This window comes from Stenella coeruleoalba, assembly GCF_951394435.1.
Source record: "Stenella coeruleoalba genome assembly, chromosome: 6".
Taxonomy (NCBI): Eukaryota; Metazoa; Chordata; class Mammalia; order Artiodactyla; family Delphinidae; genus Stenella; species Stenella coeruleoalba.
Genome location: NC_137151.1, coordinates 89,978,708 through 90,003,954, shown reverse-complemented (window position 1 = coordinate 90,003,954; position 25,247 = coordinate 89,978,708). Strand labels below are relative to the sequence as shown.

General features: G+C 34.6%; 1 protein-coding gene across 3 annotated transcripts in view; it reads left to right on the top strand.

The window, feature by feature from the left end:
* Positions 1–25,247, top strand: part of PGAP1 (post-GPI attachment to proteins inositol deacylase 1) — an 85,678-nt gene that overhangs the window by 26,311 nt on the left and 34,120 nt on the right. For 2 of the 3 annotated variants that reach the window (XM_079924636.1, XM_079924635.1), the window contains exons 6-18: positions 1,925–1,977; positions 2,813–2,879; positions 4,691–4,796; positions 5,471–5,526; positions 6,967–7,050; positions 10,459–10,505; positions 11,478–11,529; positions 15,281–15,358; positions 19,217–19,292; positions 23,368–23,441; positions 23,548–23,599; positions 24,082–24,148; positions 24,580–24,688. In XM_079924636.1, coding sequence (XP_079780762.1) covers positions 1,925–1,977; positions 2,813–2,879; positions 4,691–4,796; positions 5,471–5,526; positions 6,967–7,050; positions 10,459–10,505; positions 11,478–11,529; positions 15,281–15,358; positions 19,217–19,292; positions 23,368–23,441; positions 23,548–23,599; positions 24,082–24,148; positions 24,580–24,688 — 921 coding nt within the window. Of the gene's footprint in view, positions 1–1,924; positions 1,978–2,812; positions 2,880–4,690; positions 4,797–5,470; positions 5,527–6,966; positions 7,051–10,458; positions 10,506–11,477; positions 11,530–15,280; positions 15,359–19,216; positions 19,293–23,367; positions 23,442–23,547; positions 23,600–24,081; positions 24,149–24,579; positions 24,689–25,247 lie in introns of those variants that run through there. The other variant, XM_079924637.1, reaches the window with a different exon arrangement.

The window sequence follows — 25,247 nt, the reverse complement described above, 5'->3', positions numbered from 1 at the left end:
ATGAGCAACTACCTTTTTTTAAAATTTAATTTAATTTAATTTTTTTTTGCGGTACGCGGGCCTCTCACTGTTATGGCCTCTCCCGTTGCGGAGCACAGGTTCCAGATGCGCAGGCTCCAGACGCACAGGCTCAGCGGCCATGGCTCACGGGCCAAGCCGCTACGCGGCATGTGGGATCTTCCCGGACCGGGGCACGAACCCGCGTCCCCTGCATCGGCAGGCGGACTCTCAACCACTGCGCCACCAGGGAAGCACCGCAACTACCTTTATGATGTGTGTTGACTTTCCTTTTTTCAGTTCTAACACAGATGCATTCGTTAGACTGAATGAAAGTAAACTAGCTTTTGTCCTTGTTAATAGTAAATGATGTCTACTGTGAGTTCTTACTTTACTGAGCATCTAACCTTAGAACCACAGTGAACTCTGGTTGTCTTAATTTTTTAAAGTAAGTTGCCAGCAGCAATTCCTAAATGAGATAGCTAATGCTTATAAGTTCATTAAGTAATCTGTAGATTCCTTCAACTTTAGAGCCTCCAACCCAAATATACATTGATATTTGCAGAGTACAATGGTGACAATGACTCAATGACTCCTTAGAAGTTATAAATACCTTTTTTTGTTACAAATACCTTTTTTTTTTTTTTTTAATTAAAGAGGCATAGGGCTTCCCTGGTGGCGCAGTGGTTAAGAATCCGCCTGCCAATGCAGGGGACATGGGTTTGAGCCCTGGTCCAGGAAGATCCCACATGCCGCGGAGCAACTAAGCCCGTGCGCCACAACTACTGAGCCTGCGCGCTAGAGCCCGCAAGCCACAACTACTGAGCCTGCATGCTACAACTACTGAAGCCCATGCGCCTAGAGCCCGTGCTCTGCAACGAGAGAAGGCACTGCAATGAGAAGCCCGTGCACTGCAACGAAGAGTAGCCCCTGTTTGCTGCACCTAGAGAAAGCCCACGCACAGCAACGAAGACCCAATGCAGCCAAAAAAAATAATAAATTAAATAAATAAATTTATTTTTAAAAAACAAAGAGGCATGTTAGGCCTCTAAGTTTTCTTGCATACAGCATTGTTAGTTTCCTATTTTCATTTTGTTTTGACAGTTCTAGTGAGGGCATCTCAATGTGTCTTTGACAGTGTAGAGAGAGAGATGACATGAAAAATAATATCAGATTTGCTTAATGTTTCCCCATTGTATGTAAGATGCTGTTCACAGGGAGGTCATTACCCTGTATAAATAGAAGTCTCTAGTTCTTGGAGGGTGCTGTGCCACTGTTAGGAAGCCTTCTGAAAATAGTTATATTTTTTGCTAGGCTTTTGCCCTTCTGTCTCTAACCAGTAGTATATATGCTAATCATCTAGGGATTTTTTTCCAAATAAGTCTGGACCCCACTTACAAGAGTCTGATTTGGTAGTTTTGTGATTAGGCATATTTATTTTGAAAAATCTCCTCAGGCCTAGGTATCTCTCAGGCACAGGTATCTCTCAGGCACATCCTGATTAGAATTAACATCTTAGAACTTATTAAATGATAGTCTAGTCAGAACTAAAATTACTGAAATATCTATCATAATTTATAAACACACTATGATTTATTAAAGAATCATAAACTTAACCTCTTATTAGAGTAATGAAGAGTTAGACAGTAAACTTCAGTAAGTAATCTGTGGATGTTTTAATAATTTTAAGGGGTAATTTAAGCTTGATAAGTAATGACAAAGAATTATTTTACGCAGGAAATATTCAATATCTTAATATTTTTGGATCACCTTTTACAAGAGTGCATCGTTTAAAAATTTCTGCGCATCATAAAATAGTGAAACTAATGTTACATGTTTCTAAATATTAGCCTATAAGAATTTCAAGCCTTTTGGAGAATAACAAGTGCATTTTTCTTAAGTATGATTTTTGTTTCTTTCCATTTAGAGTTCAGCAGTGCCTAAGACCTGGGTTTCAACAGACCACCTCTCCATTGTATGGTAAGTTAATATAACTTATTTTGGCAATTTTTGGTGGTCCTTTCATCAATGAATTGATTGGTTAGTTAGCTTTCTTAGAGGTTTATCCATAAATAAATAAGGATTTGGGAGAAAGATTAACTTAGGGGTTTAGAACTTAAGCCTTTGTTCTTGTCTCAGTTTAACCAAGGTGTCCTTGACAACCTATAAAATCATCTCCTGAAGAACCAGTAGCATCAGTCTCAAATGATAATGTCAGAATTTTAGAATTTGTCATAGCTGGGCAGAATCAAAGATACTTGTGGTAGGACTTTCTGAGCTCTTGGCCAATCACCAAACTCGGACTTGATTAATGCAGCATTGCCTATTCTAGAGCAGCACATGGAAAACCAAGTAGGAATTAGATTTACCCTTAATATAAATAAAGAAATAGGTTAAATAAGGGTCAAGAAATACATAAATCCTAGTATTTTATCTCTGTATGCATTGGCTTAAAGTTTCTCTTTTCACCTTCCTCTGGTTGTGCAATCAGTAGTGTTTGCAAGAACCACAACAGTTCAGACATATGAAGGTGGGGCAGACAACATGTCTATATCTGGGGTAGACAGGAAGATTTAGGGAAGACGGGAGCCTGACACTTATACTCTCAAATATCCAGGAAGATTTAATTTACTTTATTTTTATAGGTTTCAGCTTTAAGATGTATGCTTAATAATGATAATTTGTTAAATAATTTTAGAGTTTGTAGCATTAAAGGAAATTCATATATTCCATTAAATAATAGAATTATTTATGTTTGTATTAAAAGTATATTTTTAAAGAAAGTTTCATTTGTAACATTTATTTTATTCTTTAGGTGTAAACAATTACAATTGACCACAATTCGAGCATTCTTTGATCTTATTGATGCTGATACTAAACAAGTATGTATTTTTAAACTAAAAGTTATTTCAGTGAAGTAAAAGCTTTTGTTAGAGCAGTGATAGATTTAATACGTATTTTTACTTTGATGAAAATAGAAGCCTACACCTTATATTGACTGTAATTAGTTTGAAAATGGAAATATCTGTATTTTTATCTGTAATCTTTGATAACTATTAATAATTAAGAATGCATTAAAAATGAAAAAGTGAGAATACCTTAAATCTTCCTCAGTTCTTCCCCTTTACCGTTTAAAATTTAATATATGTCCTTCTGACTTTTTGTTTTTTACCTTAAGGGAAATACTTATTACAAATATCCTTATGCAGTAGGATCAAAATATCTACGTTCATTGAATAACACAAGCTCACCAGAACTTAAATTATGTACTTCTAGAGTCAAACCTTTTCTGTATTGATATTTTACATATAAACTCTCCCAACTAGTGATTTTCTAAGTTGTTCAGTTAGCAGGGTACCTGGAAATCATATTACTCATTCATCTCTTTCTTGTCTGCCAGCAGATAAATAGTAATGGGCACCAAGGATTTCAGCAAAATTCAGAGAATTCTATTAACTTAATTTTTTTTTTCCTGTTAATTGGGAACACATTGCCATTATTCATCATAAGCAGCCTTTCACCTCAGGTCACTTTGCAGTGCATCACTGTTCCATAGAAGCATGTTTTGAGAACTACAACTCTGGCTTCTCCTTTTGGAGAAAACGTTCCTTGTATTTTTGGTAATTTTTTCCATTATGGCATATATTTTTGGATTCTTTTTCCTGGAGGCCCCAGTTCTTTGAGAGACTATTATGTGTGGCTTCTTTCTCAGCAAATCTCTGGGTAATGCTTCCTTATCATTGTGTCTTAACCTTGCTCCTAAGCATTCTCTCTTAGGAGTAGGGTAGTGTCTATATTTTTTTCCTTAACCCTTCAGGAAGCTGCATAACTATTATTAGGGAGAGATAGATATTTAGCTCTCTCCTGAAGAATGCAGTAAAAGAGAGACACAAGTTGATCTGTTTTACCACATTTTAAACCACAAGGTACCATATTTAAGTTCGTATATTTATTAAAGTAAGTCAGCTTCATAGAGTTAACGCTGTTAACATTGGAATCATGGAGTCATGGAATGTAAATGTTTTTCAGTTTTTCAACCTTGTTTTAATTGTGACTCTATTGCCAATGTGTTTAATCTGTTCAACCATATACAACAGTAGAATCAATTAAAATTTGTATTTGACCAGTTTGTATTTTAAATGACATTTGGTAGGTTTAGGAAAAACCCCATTTCAACTAATGAAGAACAGGTGAATCTCAGGTATATTATTTAAAAATTATACATCAAACTAATTTTAACAAATCAAATCTTGTTTTCCATTAAATTCTAAGGTAAGAAAATGCTAATACTAGCATGTAATAAATTATAATTCTGGATGGATAAGTATTTTACAGATACATTTTAAGGGACAAATGAGAAATTTTTGACTAATACTGCTAAGGATCAAAATAATATGAAACTGAGCTCTCTTTCACAAACTCAGTGTATATGATATACTAAACTAAATATTAGACAATAAAATGTTAGGATATGATTCCTACTCCTCAAGAAGCATATAGTTGAGGAGGAGAAACAAACATATATACAGGGAAACTAACTCAAAACATAGTTAGTCCCATGTTAAGCACTTAGAACAGTGCCTGGCCCACAGTAAGTAACTGTTGGCTCTTATTATTATTACTTGAAACAAAGTTTCATTAGGTCATCACAGTGGATATAAAAGGATACAGAATGTATCAATGTTCTTTCTAGATAACTCAAAATCCCAAGAAGAAATTGTCAGTTTTGAATCACCACTTCATAAGACACCCAGCAAAACACTTTGAGGAAAATCCATCAATAATTTCTGACTTAACAGGTCGGTAGTAATAGCATGTTTTAATTTTAAGTAGAGTTTTGAGTATTATTTTTAGGTAAATTTGTCATTAGCAGACAAATTCTTTAAAACTGTAATGCTTCAGGTATTATAATCCTATTATATTTTATTAATTTCCCTATGCTGGTTTCTTATGAGGTTCTTGGCTAAGGAGGGGAAAAGTAAAAAATGTAAAAGTAAAAAGATGTTGCTGATAAAATTTTGTACTGAAAATAACATGACAGTAGAAAAATTTTAAAGCGTTAAATGTCTCTATTCTCCTCACAGCCACGTAAAATAAATTCTATATTATTCTTGACTTAGTTTCTCAGTATCATTCTTCAGTCTTTCGGTTTAACAGCATATCTTTTGCTGGTACATTTTGTTTTTATATGTATCTGTCATGCTCTACTTAGTTTGGAAAATGAAATATTTGTTTTCTTCTGTTGATACTTCTTAGAGTTAGACATCAGAAAGATTTTAAATGCTTTCCATGATCTGAATGCTCCTTGGTGATGAGCATATAGAGAACATCTCATTAGATTTTCTATTTTAAAATAGCCAGTGTTCAGGAAACTGCTTCTTTTTCAAATCCTGTTGTGATTGAGAAGGATTCAGTAAAAGAAATCACTTAATGTTTTTTAAAAAGCCAAACAAATTAATTTCTTTTGCCTTAGGGACATCTATGTGGGTTCCAGTAAAAGTGTCCAAATGGACCTATGTGGCTTACAATGTAAGTATACCACCAATGGATTTAAAATTTTTTTTCAAGAATATTTTAGCATTTATTTTTCAAAGCTAGACTTTTTAAAGAAGATAACGTTATTTTCCCATACTAAATCAGTTTAGTAATAATTCCTTAATATCTAGTCTGTTCAATTTTCCAGTTTTATGATAACTGTCAAATTTTTTGTTGTTTCTTTGTTTTCCAGTTTGTTTAAATCAGGGTACAAACAAGGTGTACGTATTGTTGATATGTCTCTTATTCCTCTTTTAATATCTAATACTTCCTTCACCCTTTTTTTTCCTTGCAGTTTATTTGTTGGAAAAAAATTAAAAAACTAGTCATTTGTCCTATAGAGTTTCACACAGTCTTGATTTTGCTGATTGCACTCCTGTAATGTCATCCAGTATATTCCTTTCCCTACTCTTTCCTGTGACTTGGTAGCTGGATCTTGGATCTAGATGCTTCATCAGATTCAGGTTTTTGTTTTGTTTTTGTTTTTACTAGACTCTCTCTCTTTTTGTGATGTTAGCAGCTATTGATGAAGAAGGCCTAGAGTCATTAATAGGGAGTACAAAAGCAATGAGACTCCGATTATTCCTTCTTCATTTATTAACTGAAACACTATATAGAAAAACTTCTCATCTACTAAATTTATCAAAAGTAGAACAGATTACAAAGGAAAAAAATGATAATTCTTTGGATCTTATATTTACTGGTTTTTAGAATAGTGAGTTGGCTCACAAACACCCTCCATCAGTGACCATAAGATGTTTTGGGGGGTTTTTCCTCCAGTGTTATTATGAGCTTAAACATTTTTGTGTTTCTGTCTAAACTAAAATACTAAAATTGTTCTATCTTTGATACTAAAATTGCTATTAAAACTGTTCTGTCCTTGACCAGTGGAAGCCATTTCAAGGTAGGCTCCTGAATCTTTTTGATATAGCTGCTCTTTAGTTGTCTTTGATATTTTCCTCACTGTCTAGTATGAGAAAGTATTTTAGCTCATTGTGTATCATCTCCCGTCCCAGACCTTGAATCTGCTTTTTCTCAAAGAAGCTCTTCCTATTATTTGGGAAACAGTATCTGCAAACCATAATTTGGGAACTAGAGATGTTTATGGCTAGTAAGTTAGCATTTCTAAGGCCTTTTCAGTAAACAGAGCTAAGAAATGTATTTTATCTTGGTCATAAGGCCAAAAACCAAGCCCAAACAAAAAAAACATGCATTCATACTGATACTTCCAAGACAAATTCAGGTCTACAGGGTTTATACCTGATCTATCTTGCATCTGTATCTTCTTCCCATTCCTAGATTATTGGTTCTCAACAACACCAAGAATGATAGAATTAAAATAATTAATTAGAATAATCATTCATTACTTTATCTGAATTTTTGAATGATGAAATTATCTACTCATAATTTATTGTGTTTTCCCTCTTTTTTTAGGAATCTGATAAAATATATTTTACATTTCCCCTTGCAAATCATAGAAAAATCTACACTCATGTCTATTGTCAGAGCACCATGCTGGTAAGATAATTGATACACTTTATGTAAATTTAAAAGGCTAACTGTTGTTTATTTTTAAGATTCAACTAGTATCTAGTAGGTATCATCTTTAGCTATGAACTATTATTAAATCTAATTAGTTGAAAAACATTTATCTGGAACAGAGTATTGATTGAAAAGTACTAATCAAAATGCTTCTGTAACTGATAATATATCTATACTATTAGCTTGTACCTTTGCCTCTAGTTTAGGTTTTTCTACTTTAGTTTCACTATGTTTAGGTTGAAGGAATTCAGTTCAGAGCTCCTTTAATTCTAAAATTCTATTAGTATTTTAAAGAATAGATATATTTAAGCAAAGCTATCCTTTGTTTTATAAAGTAAATCCTGTTTTTCCCATGGCTTCCATACTCAAATTTGCAGTACTTTTTATACCAAATATTCTCTAAAATAGTATAGTAACTTTTTGTTAACAGTGTTGTCTGGACTTACAGTATCAGTATGATGATTTTGTTTGTGTATTTCTTTTTAATGAGTACCTACTATGCTAGAAATATGTTAGATGCTTTAGCATGCTTTTGTTATATTAGGTCTGTTTAAGTAATAATTTATCAGCACTTCTTACTTTCAGGAATTTGTTTCCCAATTTGGGTTCCTTTCTCTCTATTCTGATTTTTTCCCCCTCATGTCCTAGGATTCTTCACTTTATATTTGCATCTTTCATAATTTAAGTTCCCTCGTTTCCCTTTTGTTGGATTATTTGTATTTTTTAGGACTAGGATCTACTATATTACTTAGTTGGTTGATACCACCATTTGATGTATAGTAAAGTCTTTAGAAAAGATGGTAGGCAGGCACTGTGGGCTAGGTGCTAATGAATACTAATTTTAGTGGAATTGCCACAGTTTTGCATCTCTTACCAGAGACAGACTACCATCTCTCAGCCTAAAATTTGGATGAGTAGTTTATCCCAAGAGAATCTGGCCCTGAGAGTGATGGCTTAAAATATCTACACTCCTACTAAATTCCAAATCAGAATGTCAGTATTATATTGAGAAAAATCCTTGCCAAAGTGCAAATTATCCATTTGGCTTATTGGAGGATCCCTTTTCTGTAACTAAGGTCCATGGGTGAAGTATTACTAGTCATGTGGAGAATTTGTTTTAAATGTTTTCAATTTTTATCATAGAAGTTTTCAAACATACAAAAGTAGAGAGAGAATATAATGAGTTCTTACTTAACCATCACACAGCTTTAACAGTTATCAATATTCTGCCATTCTTACTTGATTTATCCCTTCCTCACTTTTTTGAGTGAAGCATTTTTAAAGCAAAATCCAGGCATTTTATCAATATATATTTCAGTATGTTTTTATAACAGATAAGAATTTTACATATTATTATAATACTAATAATATTATATAATAATAATATTATTATATTATTTTATCCAACAAAATTAATTACTTATTCCTTAATATCATGTGGTATCCAGTCCATGTTCAATTTTCCTCTGTTCATTTAAGTTTTAAGTTAGCTTGTTTGAATCAGAATCCAAAAAGTACATACATTGCATTTGATTCATATGTCCTATGTCTTTTTTAACAGCCCCCTCTTTTTTTCCCCCATGCCATACATTTGTTTTGGGTTTAGTTGATTGTATTCTTGTGGTATCTTTTAACATGTATTTCTTTTAGTGAAATAGTGACACTTTTAGTGACAAAAATCAGTGGACTGATATATCAGTGGACTCAGGTCACATTGGCATGATCCATTCATTATAAAGTTCCTAGTCAGTCTTTCACCTAATGATTTTAGCAGCCATCGAGGATGTATTTTTTACTGTAGATAGATTTTTTTTTTAGATCTATAAATTTTATAATCAAGTAGCATTTTCTTTTCTGTGCACTTCAGGAGTTAGTAAATTCTGAGTGACTTTTTCTAAGATTTTTAATACAAGTTTTAAAATTAGCTGAGTTAGGGGTGTTTACTAGATGACCTGAAATTGTTCTTTGACACCTTCTAGGTTATAACAACATGGTGTTTTAGGGTGGATTTGAATAATACTTTATTCAGTCTGTTAGTGAATGAATCAGAATCCCCTAGAAACCAAAGTAAGTAGTGTGCAGTATTGGCAATTTTCATAATAAGGGCTGTCTTTGAGTTGCAATAACTGCAAAAACCTATTACAAAAGTGAATTGGATCTTGAGAGGTTGCTAGATTCTCTTTGTCTTGGCTATGCAGATCTGTTCTGTTGCCTTGCTTTATAATGTCACGTGGTGGTTCTGGTAAACACAGGTAACTGATAAAAGAGTTTACTGAAGTATTTTGCCAGCAGTGGAGAGTAGAGAAATACCACATTGTATTTGTTTTCTTTCAGCTTGCTTTTTTGAATTCTTGAAAAATATCTTAAAATTTTATTTAAGCTTGATGAGGGCAGAGGCTGTGTCTGCTTGATTCATCATTTTTCTTGAGGGCTTAGCATAATTCCTTGGCCCTGGAATGGACTTTATAAATATTAATTGAATGAAAGGATTGATATTTTTATTGTCCTGTCTGTATACTAAGGAAAAATATATGTAGCTGTCTCAGCAGTGTTTCTCATTCTCTTATGCCCTGGTACGATTTCAGTAGTTGGATCGTTAGATCTTGGAGCATTGCTCTTACTACTTCATTAAAAGTTAGAGTGAAGATCTTGGGTCATACTGCTTTTAAATGACTGAAGCTGAATACATAATATTGTTAAAATACCACAACCATCTCTGCAGCATTCCCAGTCTGCGCTAGTAAAGTAACAACTAGCTTTAGTCTTAAACCCTTGGAATTGTGCTTCAATCCAAGCACATTCTCAGTTGCATAAAAGTTATCTGCCTAGTAATCAAATGAGCACTTAAATGATAAACTAAAAAGCTGTACTTAGATTATTTTTAATTACTTGGCTCTGGATTTTTTTCTTTTTCTGTTTGTGTGAAAGTCTACCTCTAGTTGTTCTCTTCTAGTTTTGTTAAAATATAGGTTACTTTCTATGTAAGTACCTAATTAAAATGTGGACATTGCTGAACTCTAAAAGTGTTGGTTCAGAAATGAAAATTGCTTAGCAGTATGCTGTGGAGAGATAACCTATCAGGTTACTCTCTCATACTGCTGCTCCAGGTTACTTGCTTTACCTGTCTATGTTGACATTAGACTTCTTTGCCTCACCTTGACCTGTTTGACTTTTGAGAACATTTTGAATACGTTTCTAAACAATAAGTTGTTATTTTATGTTTCCATTGTGCCTACTGACCTAATGATTTTAGCTTTGTGTCTTTTTGTGTCTTTAGCTTTTGTCTTTTTTAGCACCTAGCCCACATAAACAGTGAAATGCCTGTTTTATATAATTATTTTCTACAATATTTAGTGTGTTTTATTTTGTGTTATTAATCAATAGGATACAAATAGCTGGATTTTTGGCTGCATAAACAGCACTTCTATGTGGTAAGTGTTTTGAACATAAGGCCCTCTGTTCATTTTTCTCAACATAAGATATACTCAAGTCACACTTTCAGAATAGCTTCAGATTTTTTTTTTTTTTTTCTGCTGTACCCGGGCCTCTCACTGCTGTGGCCTCTCCCGTTGCGGAGCACAGGCTCCGGACGCACAAGCTCAGCGGCCATGGCTCATGGGCCCAGCTGCTCCGCGGCATGTGGGATCTTCCCGGACCGGGGCACGAACCTGTGTCCCCTGCATCGGCAGGCGGACTCTCAACCACTGCGCCACCAGGGAAGCCCCAGATATTTTTTTTTTTTTAAGCTTAACAGTTTGCTTTTTTCTTTTTAATATAAATTTATTTCTTTATGGCTGTGTCGGGTCTTTGTTGCTGCGTGCGGGTTTTCTCTAGTTGCAGTGAGTAGGGGCTATTCTTCGTTTTGGTGTGCCAGCTTCTCATTGCAGTGGCTTCTCTTGTTGTGGAGCACGGACTCTAGGCTCACGGGCTTCAGTAGTTGTAGCTTGCGGTCTCTAGGGCGCAGGCTCAGTAGTTGTGGCGCACGGGCTTATTTGCTCCTCAGCATGTGGGATCTTCTGGACCAGGGATCGAACCTGTGTCCCCTGCATTGGCAGGAGGATTCTTAACCACTGTGCCACCAGGGAAGTCCCACTTCAGATATTCTTAAGCTCATTTTGCTACTAAACTAAATTATAGTATTGATTTTAAAATTAAAAATAAAGAAAATTAACATACTAGTAATTTTTGCAAACATTGATAGTTGGTTGCTAGGAAAAACTACGTTTTGTTCCCCAAAGGACCATGTGGATAAAGTGTATTGTGTTAGACCTATTAGACTTGAGTTCATTAGAACCGTCTTTGGTAGGTCTACAGATGGTTTCTTTTTGCTCTGAAGCTCATTTTTAATTTATAATACTTTAATATATTTGTCCTTTAATTATATTTTCATATTTATTTCCAAGCCGGCAAGGGGTTGATTTATCATGGAAAGCTGAACTGCTGCCAACAATTAAGGTAAATTGTGGATTTAGAATGTTAATATCCAGGTGAAAAAATATTTGAGCATATAGGCATGTACAGTATGGTCTTTGATTAATTCTAGGTATTAAATAAACTTGAAATTTGCTAATATACATTTTAGAAATATTTTCTCTGGAAATACATTTAATGGAGAATAACATGCAATTATTTTTTAGCTTTCAGAGGTGAAAACTATAAGTCATCAATCCTAAATAAAATTAAATCTATATGTTATAGCATCATACTAAGAGATAGATAAATTTTTAAGATTCAATTTGAGGGTTTGTTTGGAATGGTCTGTCTTAAAATATTAAGTTGAATATACTCAGAATTCATTTTGGGGAGGACCTACAGTAGGGAAGTAAGCATCTCAAAAAGACACAAAGCAATTTTCAGTTTCAGTGTCATCTGTGGTTAAGCACTTCAGTAACTATCTACTTTTATATAGTACTCCATGGAATTTATTTAATAATTGTTAATGATTTCCTTAAGCAACTGTGGTAGGTCAGCACATCTTTACAAAAGGCTCATTTGCACACTCATAAAATCTATTGTTGAGAAAATAAAACAGTTCTAAAATTTGATGAAAATATCTGTTCTAATTTTCAAATTGTATTTATTATAACTGATAATCATATGCCAGTTGATAGTTTTTAGTCTTCAAGTAAATCTATACTTTAGAATATATTGTCATGATGAATACTATATTCATAGGGTTGAATGTGAAGTCCTCTGGTTGGTCCCGATCATCTCCCAACTCCAGTTAGTTATTTGTGCTCATGAATGTTTATTTATCTGTATGTTTAGTCAGCTCTGTCCTATACCAATGAGAGGAATGATGACAGGATGAATAATTGCAAGTCACTTACACTTGACTTTGGAATGATTGCAGTTATGTTTTGTGTCACCTTGGTCAGTCTTACTTTGTGCATGTTCTTTCATGTGGCTTTGTATTGATAAGACAAATAAGTGATTTGACTCATAAGAACATTTTTAAGGTCTCTCACTAGTTCTATCCTAACTGTCTAGGCAGGAGCAAAGCAAAAACAGAAGTATTAGGGTATACTTACTGATCAATCATTCATAAGATATATTAAATATTTCCTTGAATTTCCAGTTTGGATATCCTTTCCGGTCTGTAATTTAAGAGTTAGGAAGAAATAAATCATAAAAAAACCCGATAAAATGTTACTTTGCTACTATTTTTAAAAAATTATTTCTTAAATCATAATATCCTTTCTTTTTTTTAAGTCTCAAAAATTTAACAATGTATTCGTCTAGTTTTAGACCCCTGTGTTGTTTTTTCTAAGTGTAAGAAACAGCTGGCTGAGTAGTAGAACAAGATCTTCCAGCTGATTACTTTTTTTAAAAAATTTATTTATTGTATTTATTTATTTTATTTTTGGCTGCGTTGGGTCTTTGTTGCTGCGCACGGGCTTTCTCTAGTTGCGGCAAGCGGGGGCTACTCTTCGTTGCGGTGCATGGGTTTCTCATTGAGGTGGCTTCTCTTTGTTTTGGAGCATGGGCTCTAGGCACGTGGGCTTTAGTAGTTGTGCATGGGCTTAGTTGCTCCGTGGCATGTGGGATCTTCCCAGACCAGGGCTTGAACCCGTGTCCCCTGCATTGGCAGGCGGATTCTTCACCACTGCGCCACCAGGGAAGCTCCAGCTGCTTACTTTTTATAGTGGATACTAGAAGAAAGTGCCAGGCGGCATTAAAAGCCTACTGGAATTTAGGGGGAAAACTGGAAGAGAAAAGTTAGAAAATGAGGATTATAATACTCTGCTATCTTAAGCATTCTCAGTTGAAAAGGATTATAATTATTAAATGCAAATAAACTTTTCCATTGTAATTAAAATTAAAATTATATATATGTGTGTTAGCCCATTTATAAAAAGCACACAAAATTATTTTGCTATGAAGTTGAAGGGAAAGGAAAGATTGAAGTGAAAAAATCTTGTGGGTTTTATTCATATTTATATCATCTCAACAAAGGTAATGTAAGATGAGAATCATACCACCTTTGGCACCTCTGATGACTGAACTGTTAATAAATAGATGGAATCCTCCAGCAAAGCACTTGTAAATTCGGTTTAGGGCCTTAACAGCATCAGTCACATGGAACTTTTCTGTCATGGTACAATGAAGACAGAAACCACAGCAGACCAACAATTGGGTAAGCCCAAATGGACTTATTGCTAAAAACAAACAAAACAATTAACTTTGAAAAGAAATCTAAGTTAATGAGAAAAATTACCTAGTCACTATTGTGCCTAGATCATACTTTAGCACCACAGCTTTGCCCTACACACAGCAGCAGAACTTGAAGGGTTTCTGACATCCAAACGCTGGTGTTTGATTTTCTGTGTGTGTTGCCTCAGCATTAAGGTCATTTTACCCTTAAAACACTGAAAAATTTCCAAACTTCATATTAACCTTACCTGTCAGTGTAACAATTTCATGAATATCATCTTCCCAAATTCCTACTGACATTGTAACTATATGGGAACTTAACTTTATAAGTAAATGTATTTTGACACACTGATATCTTTTTAAAGTATTCTGATCCTAAAAAAAAAAATTCTTGAGGAAAAAAATTATTCTTGAGAATAAATAACAAAAGTTCTCAGTGGATAGCTACACAGAGTAACCATGGTTCTTTCTAATTAATTTATCTTTCATATTGTCTACCACCTGTCTGGTTGGTTTCAGTTGCCTTTAACTTTGGTTTCTGTGGCTCTCTTAAGGCCCTTTAATTTACATTGGAATATGTAAGTGTGTTGCAGAGACTTTGCTGACTAAGTTGAGGTGCAGTCCAGGAGTTTAACAAGCACTCCCAGGTGAATCTGGTCAGGTTGTTTGAGGACCACTGGTTGACAGTTCTCTTTAGAACCTCTATCCAACTTGCCCACATTGGTGCTTCAGAAGAACAGTGGAGAGTATTAAGTGCAGAAATTTCTTAATGTACACGGATTGTCACAGCATATAACTACTCACACCCTCGCCACATCTACTGTCAGGAAAAAAAAAATAAAAGACTTGAAAACTGTATTTGGTGGCCTGGGTTTTCATTAGGTAGACCAGTCTCCAATCTGTTCATTCCTCAAAATATGGACTGTAAGGTAAGGTCTTTAGTTTTAAGAAAAGAATAGATGCTCATTTGGTGAGGTGCATTATTAGACTTACTGTGTTCATGTCACTTACTGAATACATTCCAGGGAATGATGTTCATACACATCATTAGCCAGCAACTGTTTATTACTTGGGCTAGATCAGAATCATTTGAGATTAAGTTGCAGTTCTTCCATCATATTGAGCATCCATTCATTCATCAACTGTTGAATGCTCTTTGTCATATACTACCAAGATAACTGTAGAAATCATACTGTAACATTATACAAAACAAGTAGACAAATTGTAAGAAACATCAAGTCTGGAAATAATTATGTAAAATAATTAAATTTAATGTTAAATGTCATTTATCTTACATGAAGGGATACAGTTCAAGGAATATTTTTGGCAGTCCATATTTACATAATTATTAGAAATTTGACCTTCAGCAGGCTCATTGACCTGAAAATGTAAACATGGGCATTTTATGAAGTACTGAGCATAAAGTTTGAAGTCAGTTTTTTCATGACTTACTAGGTAAGAAATAAATGTTTGTAATTTATCTTTCTTTTAACATGCTTTAAGCTCTATATATCCTGAGAAATAAAATCAGCTTTTTTTCATCCTTTTTTAGTCTCTGACGTTAAGACTTCAAGACTATCCATCTTTGTCTCATCTTGTTGTTTATGTACCATCTATTCATGGAAGTAAGGTAACAAACAAATTAAGGTTGTTTTCAGAATGTTTTGGGGATACTCATGCTAAATATTTAAAATTATTTTGTGATGAATTCTTCAGCTTAGGGCTTATCTGAAACAGTGGCCAGGTTGGTGATCCACCTAAGACTGTTTAAAGCATTAGGGTCATCTACTCTAACTTGAACTAAGCAGAATAAATCCAAGTCTCTTTGTTTCAAGTGGGAATTAGTTCTACTTTATCAGTCTTTCAAAATCTGTTAATTATTTGTTTTTCTTTTTGTTTTTGTTTTTGCGTTACGCGGGCCTCTCGCTGTTGTGGCCTCTCCCGTTGCGGAGCACAGGCTCCGGACGCGCAGGCTCAGCGGCCATGGCTCACGGGCCCAGCCGCTCCGCGGCATGTGGGATCTTCCAGGACCAGGGCACGAACCCGTGTCCCCTGCATCGGCAGGCGGACTCTCAACCACTGTGCCACCAGGGAAGCCCCAAAATCTGTTAATTATTGAGTACTCTCTTATGTGCAAGACTATGTGCCAGGAATTATAGGAGGCACACAAATGAGAAAGACATGAACCCTGTTCTCAAAAAGCTACCTACTGTTGGGCAGCGGGAGAGAAATATATTTGGTGGCCAGGGAAAGGGTGAGAATGAAAGAGTTATCCAAAGTGTATAAAACAAATCAGAATATAGCAAATCCATGAAAAGTGTTAAAGGGGGAGATATCTCTGATTGATGAAATAAAAAAAGGCATTATTATGAGGTGGTATTTAAAATTGCCTTAAAGGATAGTTAGGGTTTTTATAGGTAGAATGAATATTCTAGACCTGGGATATCTAATATAGGAGCCACTAGCACATGTAGCGATTTCAATTTAAATTAATTAAAATTAAAGTAAAAATTCAGTTCCTTAGCTGTATTAGCCACATTCCAGATGCTCAATAGTAACATCGTTGCAGAAAGTTACAATAAACAGCACTGTTGAGACAAAGAAATAGTAAGAAATAGTAAGATCCAAACATGGACAGTGTAGAGTACGTTTGGAAAATAGTGAATAAGTAAATAGTAGTTTTAAAAGGATGGCTATCATGGGTGGAATAGTAGTGGAAGAAAAGTCTGGAAAAGTAGTTAATGGCCATATTCTGGAGGACCTTGATTGGAAGATTCAGGACTTTATAGAATTCAGGAGTCAGTAGGGAAGTGAAAGATTTTTCACCATAGTAGTAATGGGATCAGAGTTATTTATTTTGGAAAATGAATCTATTTATGGTATAGGATAGATTAGAAGAAGAGAGAACAGGCACCTCATATAGGATTATGAAAGCTTGTACTAGTGAAGTGGGAGTAGAAATAAAAGGATGGTGATTTTTGAGAGAAGTAGGCAGGGAAAGAAGAAGATGGAGGTAAAAGACCCTCTACTCCCCTTTCCACATTTCACCCAGCAAACTTACCCTTCAAAATCTAGCCGAAGTGTCCCTTGTTTTCCTTTTCTAGACTACTCCAGTAACCTCTTACTTATTCCCAGGATATTTTGTTTATAACTTCTTTGAGGACTATATTATACCGAGTTATAATTTATTTGTTTACGTCTTTATTGCCATCACCATAGTATGAATTCATTCAGAGTAAGGACCAGATAGGTTTTACTCTAGTTTGCATCCTCAACCTTTAGTGACTACCACATAAATGCTCAAAAAAGTGTTTCTTGAATGAGAAAGTTAATGAGATTTGGGGCCAATATCATAGGAAAATTTAAAGGAAAAAAGAAAAGGGGATGTAGTTAGGAGAAGTCTCAAAGATTGAGTCTCACGAGTGCCTTATAATGGATTCATTGTTTTGTTTTGCTTAGCTCAAGTGAGAGGTAATTCAGCATCTTCAATACTAAAAGCTCTCTTTAAGGGTTTTTCTTTCAGGTAAGTTGGTTTTGAATGAATTTAACACTTCCCAAACTTGGAAAGGGCTTCCTTGGTTATTCCAAGAAATTAATGAGCGTTTCGCAAATAGCCAGTCTTAGTGGCCTAATAAATACTTAATGTGTCTTAAAGCTCTTTGGAAAGTAACACTGCTGACTCTAGTGTTGCATACCCAATCTCACAAGGATGGTAACTTAGGCCTTTCATAATTTTTATGTGTCTGTTATAGCCCATCATCAGAAGGATACATATATTTAAATGTATATATATATATATATTTTTTTTTTTTCCCTGCGGCACGCGGACCCCCCACCGTTGTGGCCTCTCCCGTTGCAGAGCACAGGCTCCGGACGCACAGGCTCAGTGGCCATGGCTCACGGGCCCAGCCGCTCCGCGGCATGCGGGATCCTCCCAGACCGGGGCACGAACCCGCCTCCCCTGCATCGGCAGGCGGACTCTCAACCACTGCGCCACCAGGGAAGCCCAGGATACATATATTTAAATAGGCAGTTCAAAATTTTCTTAAGTCAACTAATCATCTTAATATAGTTTTCCAAGTGTAAATATGGAATTACTTGCATTTTTTGATGACGGAAAACAAAATAATTAAGTCCATTAGAAATTTACTTACATTGTATATTTCAGAGACAGACTCTTGAATTCTTTCTTTTTTGGGTAAGGGTTTATTCCATAAAGAAATGGCCAAATTTTTAAAGCAATAATAATAGTTGTATTATTTTAAATACCTGTTAAAGTGATGTAAAATTGCTTCCCTGTCTCAGGCAATGTGTCACCCAAAGATACTTGTAAAAATATAATGAATTATCCTGTTGAATAAATGATTTCTCTATAACAGCTGTTTTCTGTAGTGAAAATATCTGACAGTGTTCTTTGCCTTCTAATTAAAGAGGGAAAAATAAAAGCAGAGCCCCTTAGTTTTTTTCTTTTATTCCCTCGTGTGTGTACATTCTCATTTTCCCTCATCTGTTTTTCATTTTCAAAAACAGTCAAAACTCCACCCAAGAGGCAAACAACATAACACAGCTTAAAATACAATCCAAGGTGTAGTTACTGGAAAAGCCTAGGATAGACCCCACTGACTTTCCACTTATTGTAGACAGCAAACTACTTGCTAGCTACAGTTAGGCATCGGATTAATTTCTTCCTCAGCTCATATAAATAGATCAGAGTAATTTGGTTGGATTGTGGAAATGATTTTAATGAAACTGTTCTTATTGTAGACAGCTGAGAGCAAGGTTCGTTATGCCACTGTAGAAATGTTATTAGATAAGAAATGCCATTACAGAGATTGCAGTGATGCAGATGTCACATTTTAGGTTCACTTTTTTTGAGATAGTGTTTTTTTTTCCTTTGTACATAGTGAATCTCTTTGCCATTTATTATAATCTCTGTTTAGCCTGAAATAATCTTACATGAATAACATTAGCCATCTGTAGATGAATGGCAGTATGTCTCCAAAAGCCTTTTGTAGTCTAATTAGACTGCTGAAACATACTAAATATGCAATTTTTGAAAAGATGTAACAAAATCACATTTCTTTTTGAGTATGAAAGAATTCAGAGATATATTACCTAAATTCTTAATTATCTTGAGTTAATCTTGGCTCTTAATGCTTTGATCCATCGTTTATGGTCCTTCTTCTATAAACACCTAAAACTAGCTGCAAGAAAACTTTGCTGTACATCTGCTCTTACAGAAATGACCCTCTAATAATTTATCTATTAAGTTAAGCTTTGTCACCAAATTCTCTTAGCTTAGCATCTCTCCTTGAGGAATTCATGCCCCCTAAATTTAACCAGGGTTAGAGTGTAATAGATAATAAATAATACCTTCTTCAAAACTGAAGTTTATAGATTTTTGTTTTCTACTCAGATATCAAGTGAAGATATTTTACTATAAATTTAATTCTATTTTTTCCTAATAAATCGATGTTTTATATTCCAGTTTGTTGTAGATTGTGAATTCTTTAAAAAAGAGACAAGATCCATACAGCTTCCTGTAACTCATCTTTTTTCCTTTGGTAAGTACTTTGATTTTGGAAATCTTAGGAATTGCTTCTATTTTTAAGAGTGTTGATTTATTTTGCCAGTTAGTTGCAATGATGCAGAGCCCTAACATTAAGTGTTTTTTGTGTATTTCAAGTGTAGTTCTTAGAATAACCACGTGATATGGCTTAGTGGTTTGATTTTTAAGTAGGCCAGCAATCATTTTCTGAGAAATGAACCTTATTTTTTTAAATAGACTTTATTTATTTATTTAAATATTTATTATTTATTTATTTCATTTATTTTTGGCCACGTTGGGTCTTAGTTGCAGCACACAGGATCTTCGTTGAGGCACGTGGGATCTTTTGTTGCGGCACCCAGGCTCTTCGTTGTGGTACACGGTCTTCTCTCTAGTTGTGGCGTGTGGGTTTTCTCTCTCTAGTTGTGGTGTGCAGGCTCCAGGGCACGTGGGCTCTGTAGCTGTGGCGCACAGGTTCCAGAGCGTGTGGGCTCTGTAGTTTGCAGCATGTGTGCTCTCCAGTTGAGGCATGTGAGCTCAGCAGTTGTGGTGCGCGGGCTTAGTTGCTCCACGGCATGTGGGATCTTAGTTCCCTGACCAGGGATCGAACCTACGTCCCCTATGTTGTAAGGCGGATTCTTTAGCCCTGGACCATGAGAGAAGTCCCAGAAATGAACTTTAAAATAAACTTATCCATGATCATATACATTTGCAGGTAATTGTCTGTGTGTATGTGTTTTCACATGAACTTATACTACATATAGGCCCTTTTTATAAAAGGTTTATTCTAAGATATAAATTACTACCTGCCATCTGAAGGTTTCAAGATTGCTCTAAATATTTCCCTTTTTTTTTTGTTGTGGTAACATACACATAACTAACTATTCCTTTAAATTTTATTTTGAAATAATTTTAGACTTACAGAAAAATCACAGAAAGAGTAGAGTTCCCACATAGCTCTCATTCACCTTAACATAAACGATAAAATTGTCAAAACTAAGAAATTAGCACTGGTACAATACTGTTAACTACAGTTTTATTTGGTTTTCATTGGATTTTCCACCAGTGTTCTCCAGGTTCCCATATTGCATTTAGTTGTCATGTCTCCCTAGTTTCCTCTGATCTTTGATAGTTCCTCAGTCTTCCTTTGTCTTTTATAACTTTGAGGCCCTTGAAGAGTATTGGCCAGTTATTTTGTAGAATATCTCTCTATTTGGCTTTGTCTAATGCTTTCTTATAATTAGATTGAGGTTATGCATTTTGGGCAAGAATATCACAGGAGCAATGTGAACTTCTCAGTGTATCATATCAGAGGATACATGATGTCACTGTGTGTAATTACTAATGATGTGGACCTTGATCACTTCTTGGTTAATGTGTTGTCTGCCAGGTTTCTCCACTGTAAAGTTGCTGCTTTGCTTTTCTCTTTGTGATTGATAAATATCTTGGGGGAGATACTTTGAGAATGTGTAAGTGTCCTGTTTTTCTTCAAAATAACCCACTAATTTTAGCATCCATTGGTTTATCTAGTCTGAAGCAATTATTACTGGCATTCTATAATTATTGGAATTCTTCCTAAGGGAAAGTTGTCCCTTTTCCCCCATTTATTCATTTTTTATTTATGTCACTATGGACTTATGGATATTTATTTTATTTATTGGGATATAATGGAATATTATTGTTACTTTTTTTTTTGGCTTAAGTTGCTTCAGCTTTGGATGTTGGGAGCTCTTGTTAAGTTGGCTCTTGTGCTCTTTTGGCATGCCCAATTTTTTCAATATTTTTCTTTTGTATTCCATTCGTGAAAAGAATCTGTTACTTGAGAGAGGAAACTTCCTTTAAGATTTTTATCCCTCCCTCACCTTTTTTTTTTTTTGGTTGAAGAATACACAGAACAATACAGAAATGACAACTCTAAACCACCTACCTCATTAAGAATAGGAAGCTTGGACTTCCCTGGTGGCGCAGTGGTTGAGAATCCGCCTGCCAATGCAGGGGACACGGGTTCAAGCCCTGGTCTGGGAAGATTCCACATGCCGCGGAGCAACTAAGCCCGTGCGCCACAACTACTGAGCCCTCATGCCGCAATGACTGAAGCCCGGGAGCCTAGAGCCTGTGCCCTGCAACAAGAGAAGCCACTGCAATGAGAAGCCCCCGCACAGCAATGAAGAGTAGCCCCCGCTCGCCGCAACTAGAGAAAGCCCGCGCGCAGCAACGAAGACCCAATGCAGCCAAAAATAAATAAATAAATAAAATAAATTTTAAAAAAAAAATAGCAAGCTTATAAAATAAGAGATCTACCCTCCCTTGCTCAAATTTTTGTAATTGTGACTCCATGATTACACATACCATATTCAATTCCATGTTCATTGAGGCAAATTCTCCTTGTTTTAATTTATGCTCAGCTAAACTGATTAATACTGTATAATGATAGGAAACCGCTTTCCTAGACATAATGGATATAGGTGCTTCTGGAATATGCTAAGCAATTTTAAAGTTAATCTATTAAAAGAAAAATGGGTCTTGATTTCTTCAGGTGACAAAATGAAAATTTTATTGTTGCTAAAATATACTCTGACAATAGTATGTAACTGATGTCCACCAATACTTTTGATATCTTAGATTTAATAATAAATTAAGACTTGAACTGTTTTAAAAGTGAGAACATTCAGGGAAGTTTATGCTTTGATTACTGGTGAATGTCTCACATTTTAAATTATAACACAGTCGAACACTTGTGGCTTATTTGTTGATGTTAAACAATCTTCCAAATGGGCCTACCAACATTTTGTTTTTGTTTTTGTTTTTTTTGCGGTACGCGGGCCTCTCACTGTGTGGCCTCTCCCGTTGCGGAGCACAGGCTTCGGACGCGCAGGCTCAGCGGCCATGGCTCACGGGCCCAGCCGCTCCGCGGCACACGGGATCCTCCCGGACCGGGCACGAACCCGTGTCCCCTGCATCGGCAGGCGGACTCTCAACCACTGCGCCACCAGGGAAGCCCCAACATTTTAATAATGATGTTCTTTCTAAAATCTTCAAGGTGTGAGTCAGGCTAAAAAAAAATTTTTTTTAATTAGTAAAGTGTTCAGCTTCTGATTTCCCTTTTGCCATAGTGGAAAGCAAAATGTTAAATTATTTCTTACCTCCTGTTAGAATTTTTTAAACACCCAAAAGTTAGACCATCTTACTTGTGAAGAAGGGTACCGCAGTGAATGGTATTTTAAATTAGATTAAGTAGAATGTGAAGTATACCTCATATTTACTAGTTTTTCTCCTATTCATTTTGAGGTGCCTTAAATTCAGTGCTGTATTTTAAAATATTGGTTACATTAGGTACTTATTAAAATGGTTTGTAGTTGAATGTGTAAGTTAGCATTGTGTTTTAAAAGTGATTTATTAATTACAGATTAATGGTACACCTTGTACTTAGCAAATTTGTTTACATGTTGATAAAATTTCCTAAGTCTTTTTTTTCTTAACTCCAAGTATACATCCTATAATATAGTTATGATAATGCAACATTATGAAAAAACTGGTTATGTGTTTTAACTGGTGCTAAATGTGACTGACAGAAGAATCTTAACATCATACAGTATTTATTTTTTAATTAATAGAATTTCAGTGATATACTTGGTAGAATGTTTCAAGCCTTTTCTGTCTATTGCACAGTGGAGGTTTGTCTTATTGTTTTCTCTTTTCAAAGAAGCATCTGAACACTTGCATTTGCATATTCTTATCCAAAGGCATTCACATGTAAGTGCATGCGATTTTTAAAATTTTATTAAAATGTTAAAAAAAAAAACTACCAAGAAAGCATACCTTTTTGAAATTGGAAATGTAGTGATTTTTTAAAACACATAAATGTCATTGAAAGTCATTATAAATGTTATGCTTTGTTCAAAATTTATTGAAGAAAGATTGGATTTTTAGGAGTTCACTCCTCCATACTGAAAGCAAGAACCTATAAACTATTTTCTAATGTTAAAAATCTGTTGGCATTATTTTAGACATTGTTTAAGCAGTCAGTACTTTTGTACTTAAAAAAAATTTTTTTTGGTATTCTAAGTAATACAGTACTTTTAATTCAATAGGGTTGTCTTCAAGGAAAGTGATATTAAATACAAGTGGCCTGTTCTATAATATAGAGCTTCTGAACTTTGGACAGGTAATTAATTATCTTGACAATAACAGGACTTGATTTTACTTTACTGTTTAGTTAAACAAGCTTATAAACTTGTTTTTTTTTAATTTTTGTGGTCAAACTCTATTAGATATACCAAGCTTTTAAAGTCAATGTGGTAAGCAAGTGCTCAGGAGTGAAAGGTAAGTGTATTTCTGAAAAAATAGTATTGTCATTTGAAGAATCATTAGGTTCATTTTCTGTAATACTTATTTTTCCATATATTTTATGTAAATTAATATTAAATATATAATAGAAAAGCTGTTTATATTTCCAAATGGATTTAACATAGACCCTTTCTTAACAGTAAGCATCTTCATCTGTTTCAGTTTAAATATCCACGTTTTAAAAATACTGTATATCTTGCTGTTTTATCGTAGTAGTAATTGAGATTTAGCTGTTTAATGTTTTTCCAGTTTCTTATACTTCCCATATGCTCTAATATCTTGTTGTAGGTCTAATTAAACGTTATTATTAAGTAATTCTCCATAATTTATTGGGTGATATAACTCTTACTGATTATTTTTTAATGAAATGAGTATTGTGTAAATAGTTAGGTATATTTTATAGTAGTAACCTTAGTAACATAAGGTTAGTAATACATATTTCCTTTATGTTTCCACAGAAGAAATTACTAGTATCTACAAACTTCATATTCCCTGGTCTTATGAAGATTCACTAACCATTGCACAGTAAGTATATGAAAGAATTTACCTTAAACTTTGTTGTTTTTGAATAATACATATTCTACTTAGTCTGTTTATTTAAATCATAATAAAATTTTAGAGAAATTATTACAGGGCCTCTTAGTAAAATGTAGGTATCCTTTATGTAACATTGTGCCCATAAGATAATATAATATTATAAGATACCATATAGTATTCTTATTTAAGCGATCTAGAATTTAAACCTTACTTGCTTCAGACATGAACCCCTTTCCACCCTCTCCCCCAATTTCTGTGTCCTAGAAGGAGCTGTGATACGACTGGAAAAGTGTCAATCCATAGCAACATGTGTGGCATCTAGCCTCCTTACGTTATTTCACTGTGTTGTGCTGAGGATTGACTTAGCCATGGTTATTTCACAGCATTTTGTATTTGAGAACTGATGTTTATCTTTTCAGGGTTCCATCTTCCACAGAAATTTCTGTGAAACTCCATATTGCTCAACCAGAAAATGACAGCCATGTAGCATTATTAAAAATGTATACATCATCAGACTGTCAATATGAGGTAAGTTATATGTTTGCTTAGTTTTTAGGATTTAGTTATAGACTAAACTGGAAATATATTTTTATATTTGCCTCAGATATATGGTGATGCGAAAGCCAATTAATATGAGAGAGTTAGTTACTTATGATACTTTAAATAGTCTCCATTTTGCCTGTTAGCACCACCTCAGTATTTCCTTAGCTGGACCATTGAAAGTATGTATCTTAATAAGTAATAGAAAATAAAATACAAATTGAGACTGCAGATTAACCTTCTCAGTTTGGAAGCCCAAGTCCAGGATCCTCCATAAATTGAAGAACTTCATGAAATCAGCTGACATGGCTATACTGCAGTAATTGGCATGATATATATTCTCCAGCACTACTGGATAAGCTTAAGGATTTTATTTTCACTCATTATTTTAAGCTCTATTAATCATTAATATGTGCAATTTAGTACCTGTTGGGTTTGTTTTACAATCACAGTAGATCTCTGCACTGAGAGAAGGGAAATGGACTCAACAGTAACATTTTATTTACATATAGATTCATGAACTAAAAGAGTTCCTCTTTGTATAAGA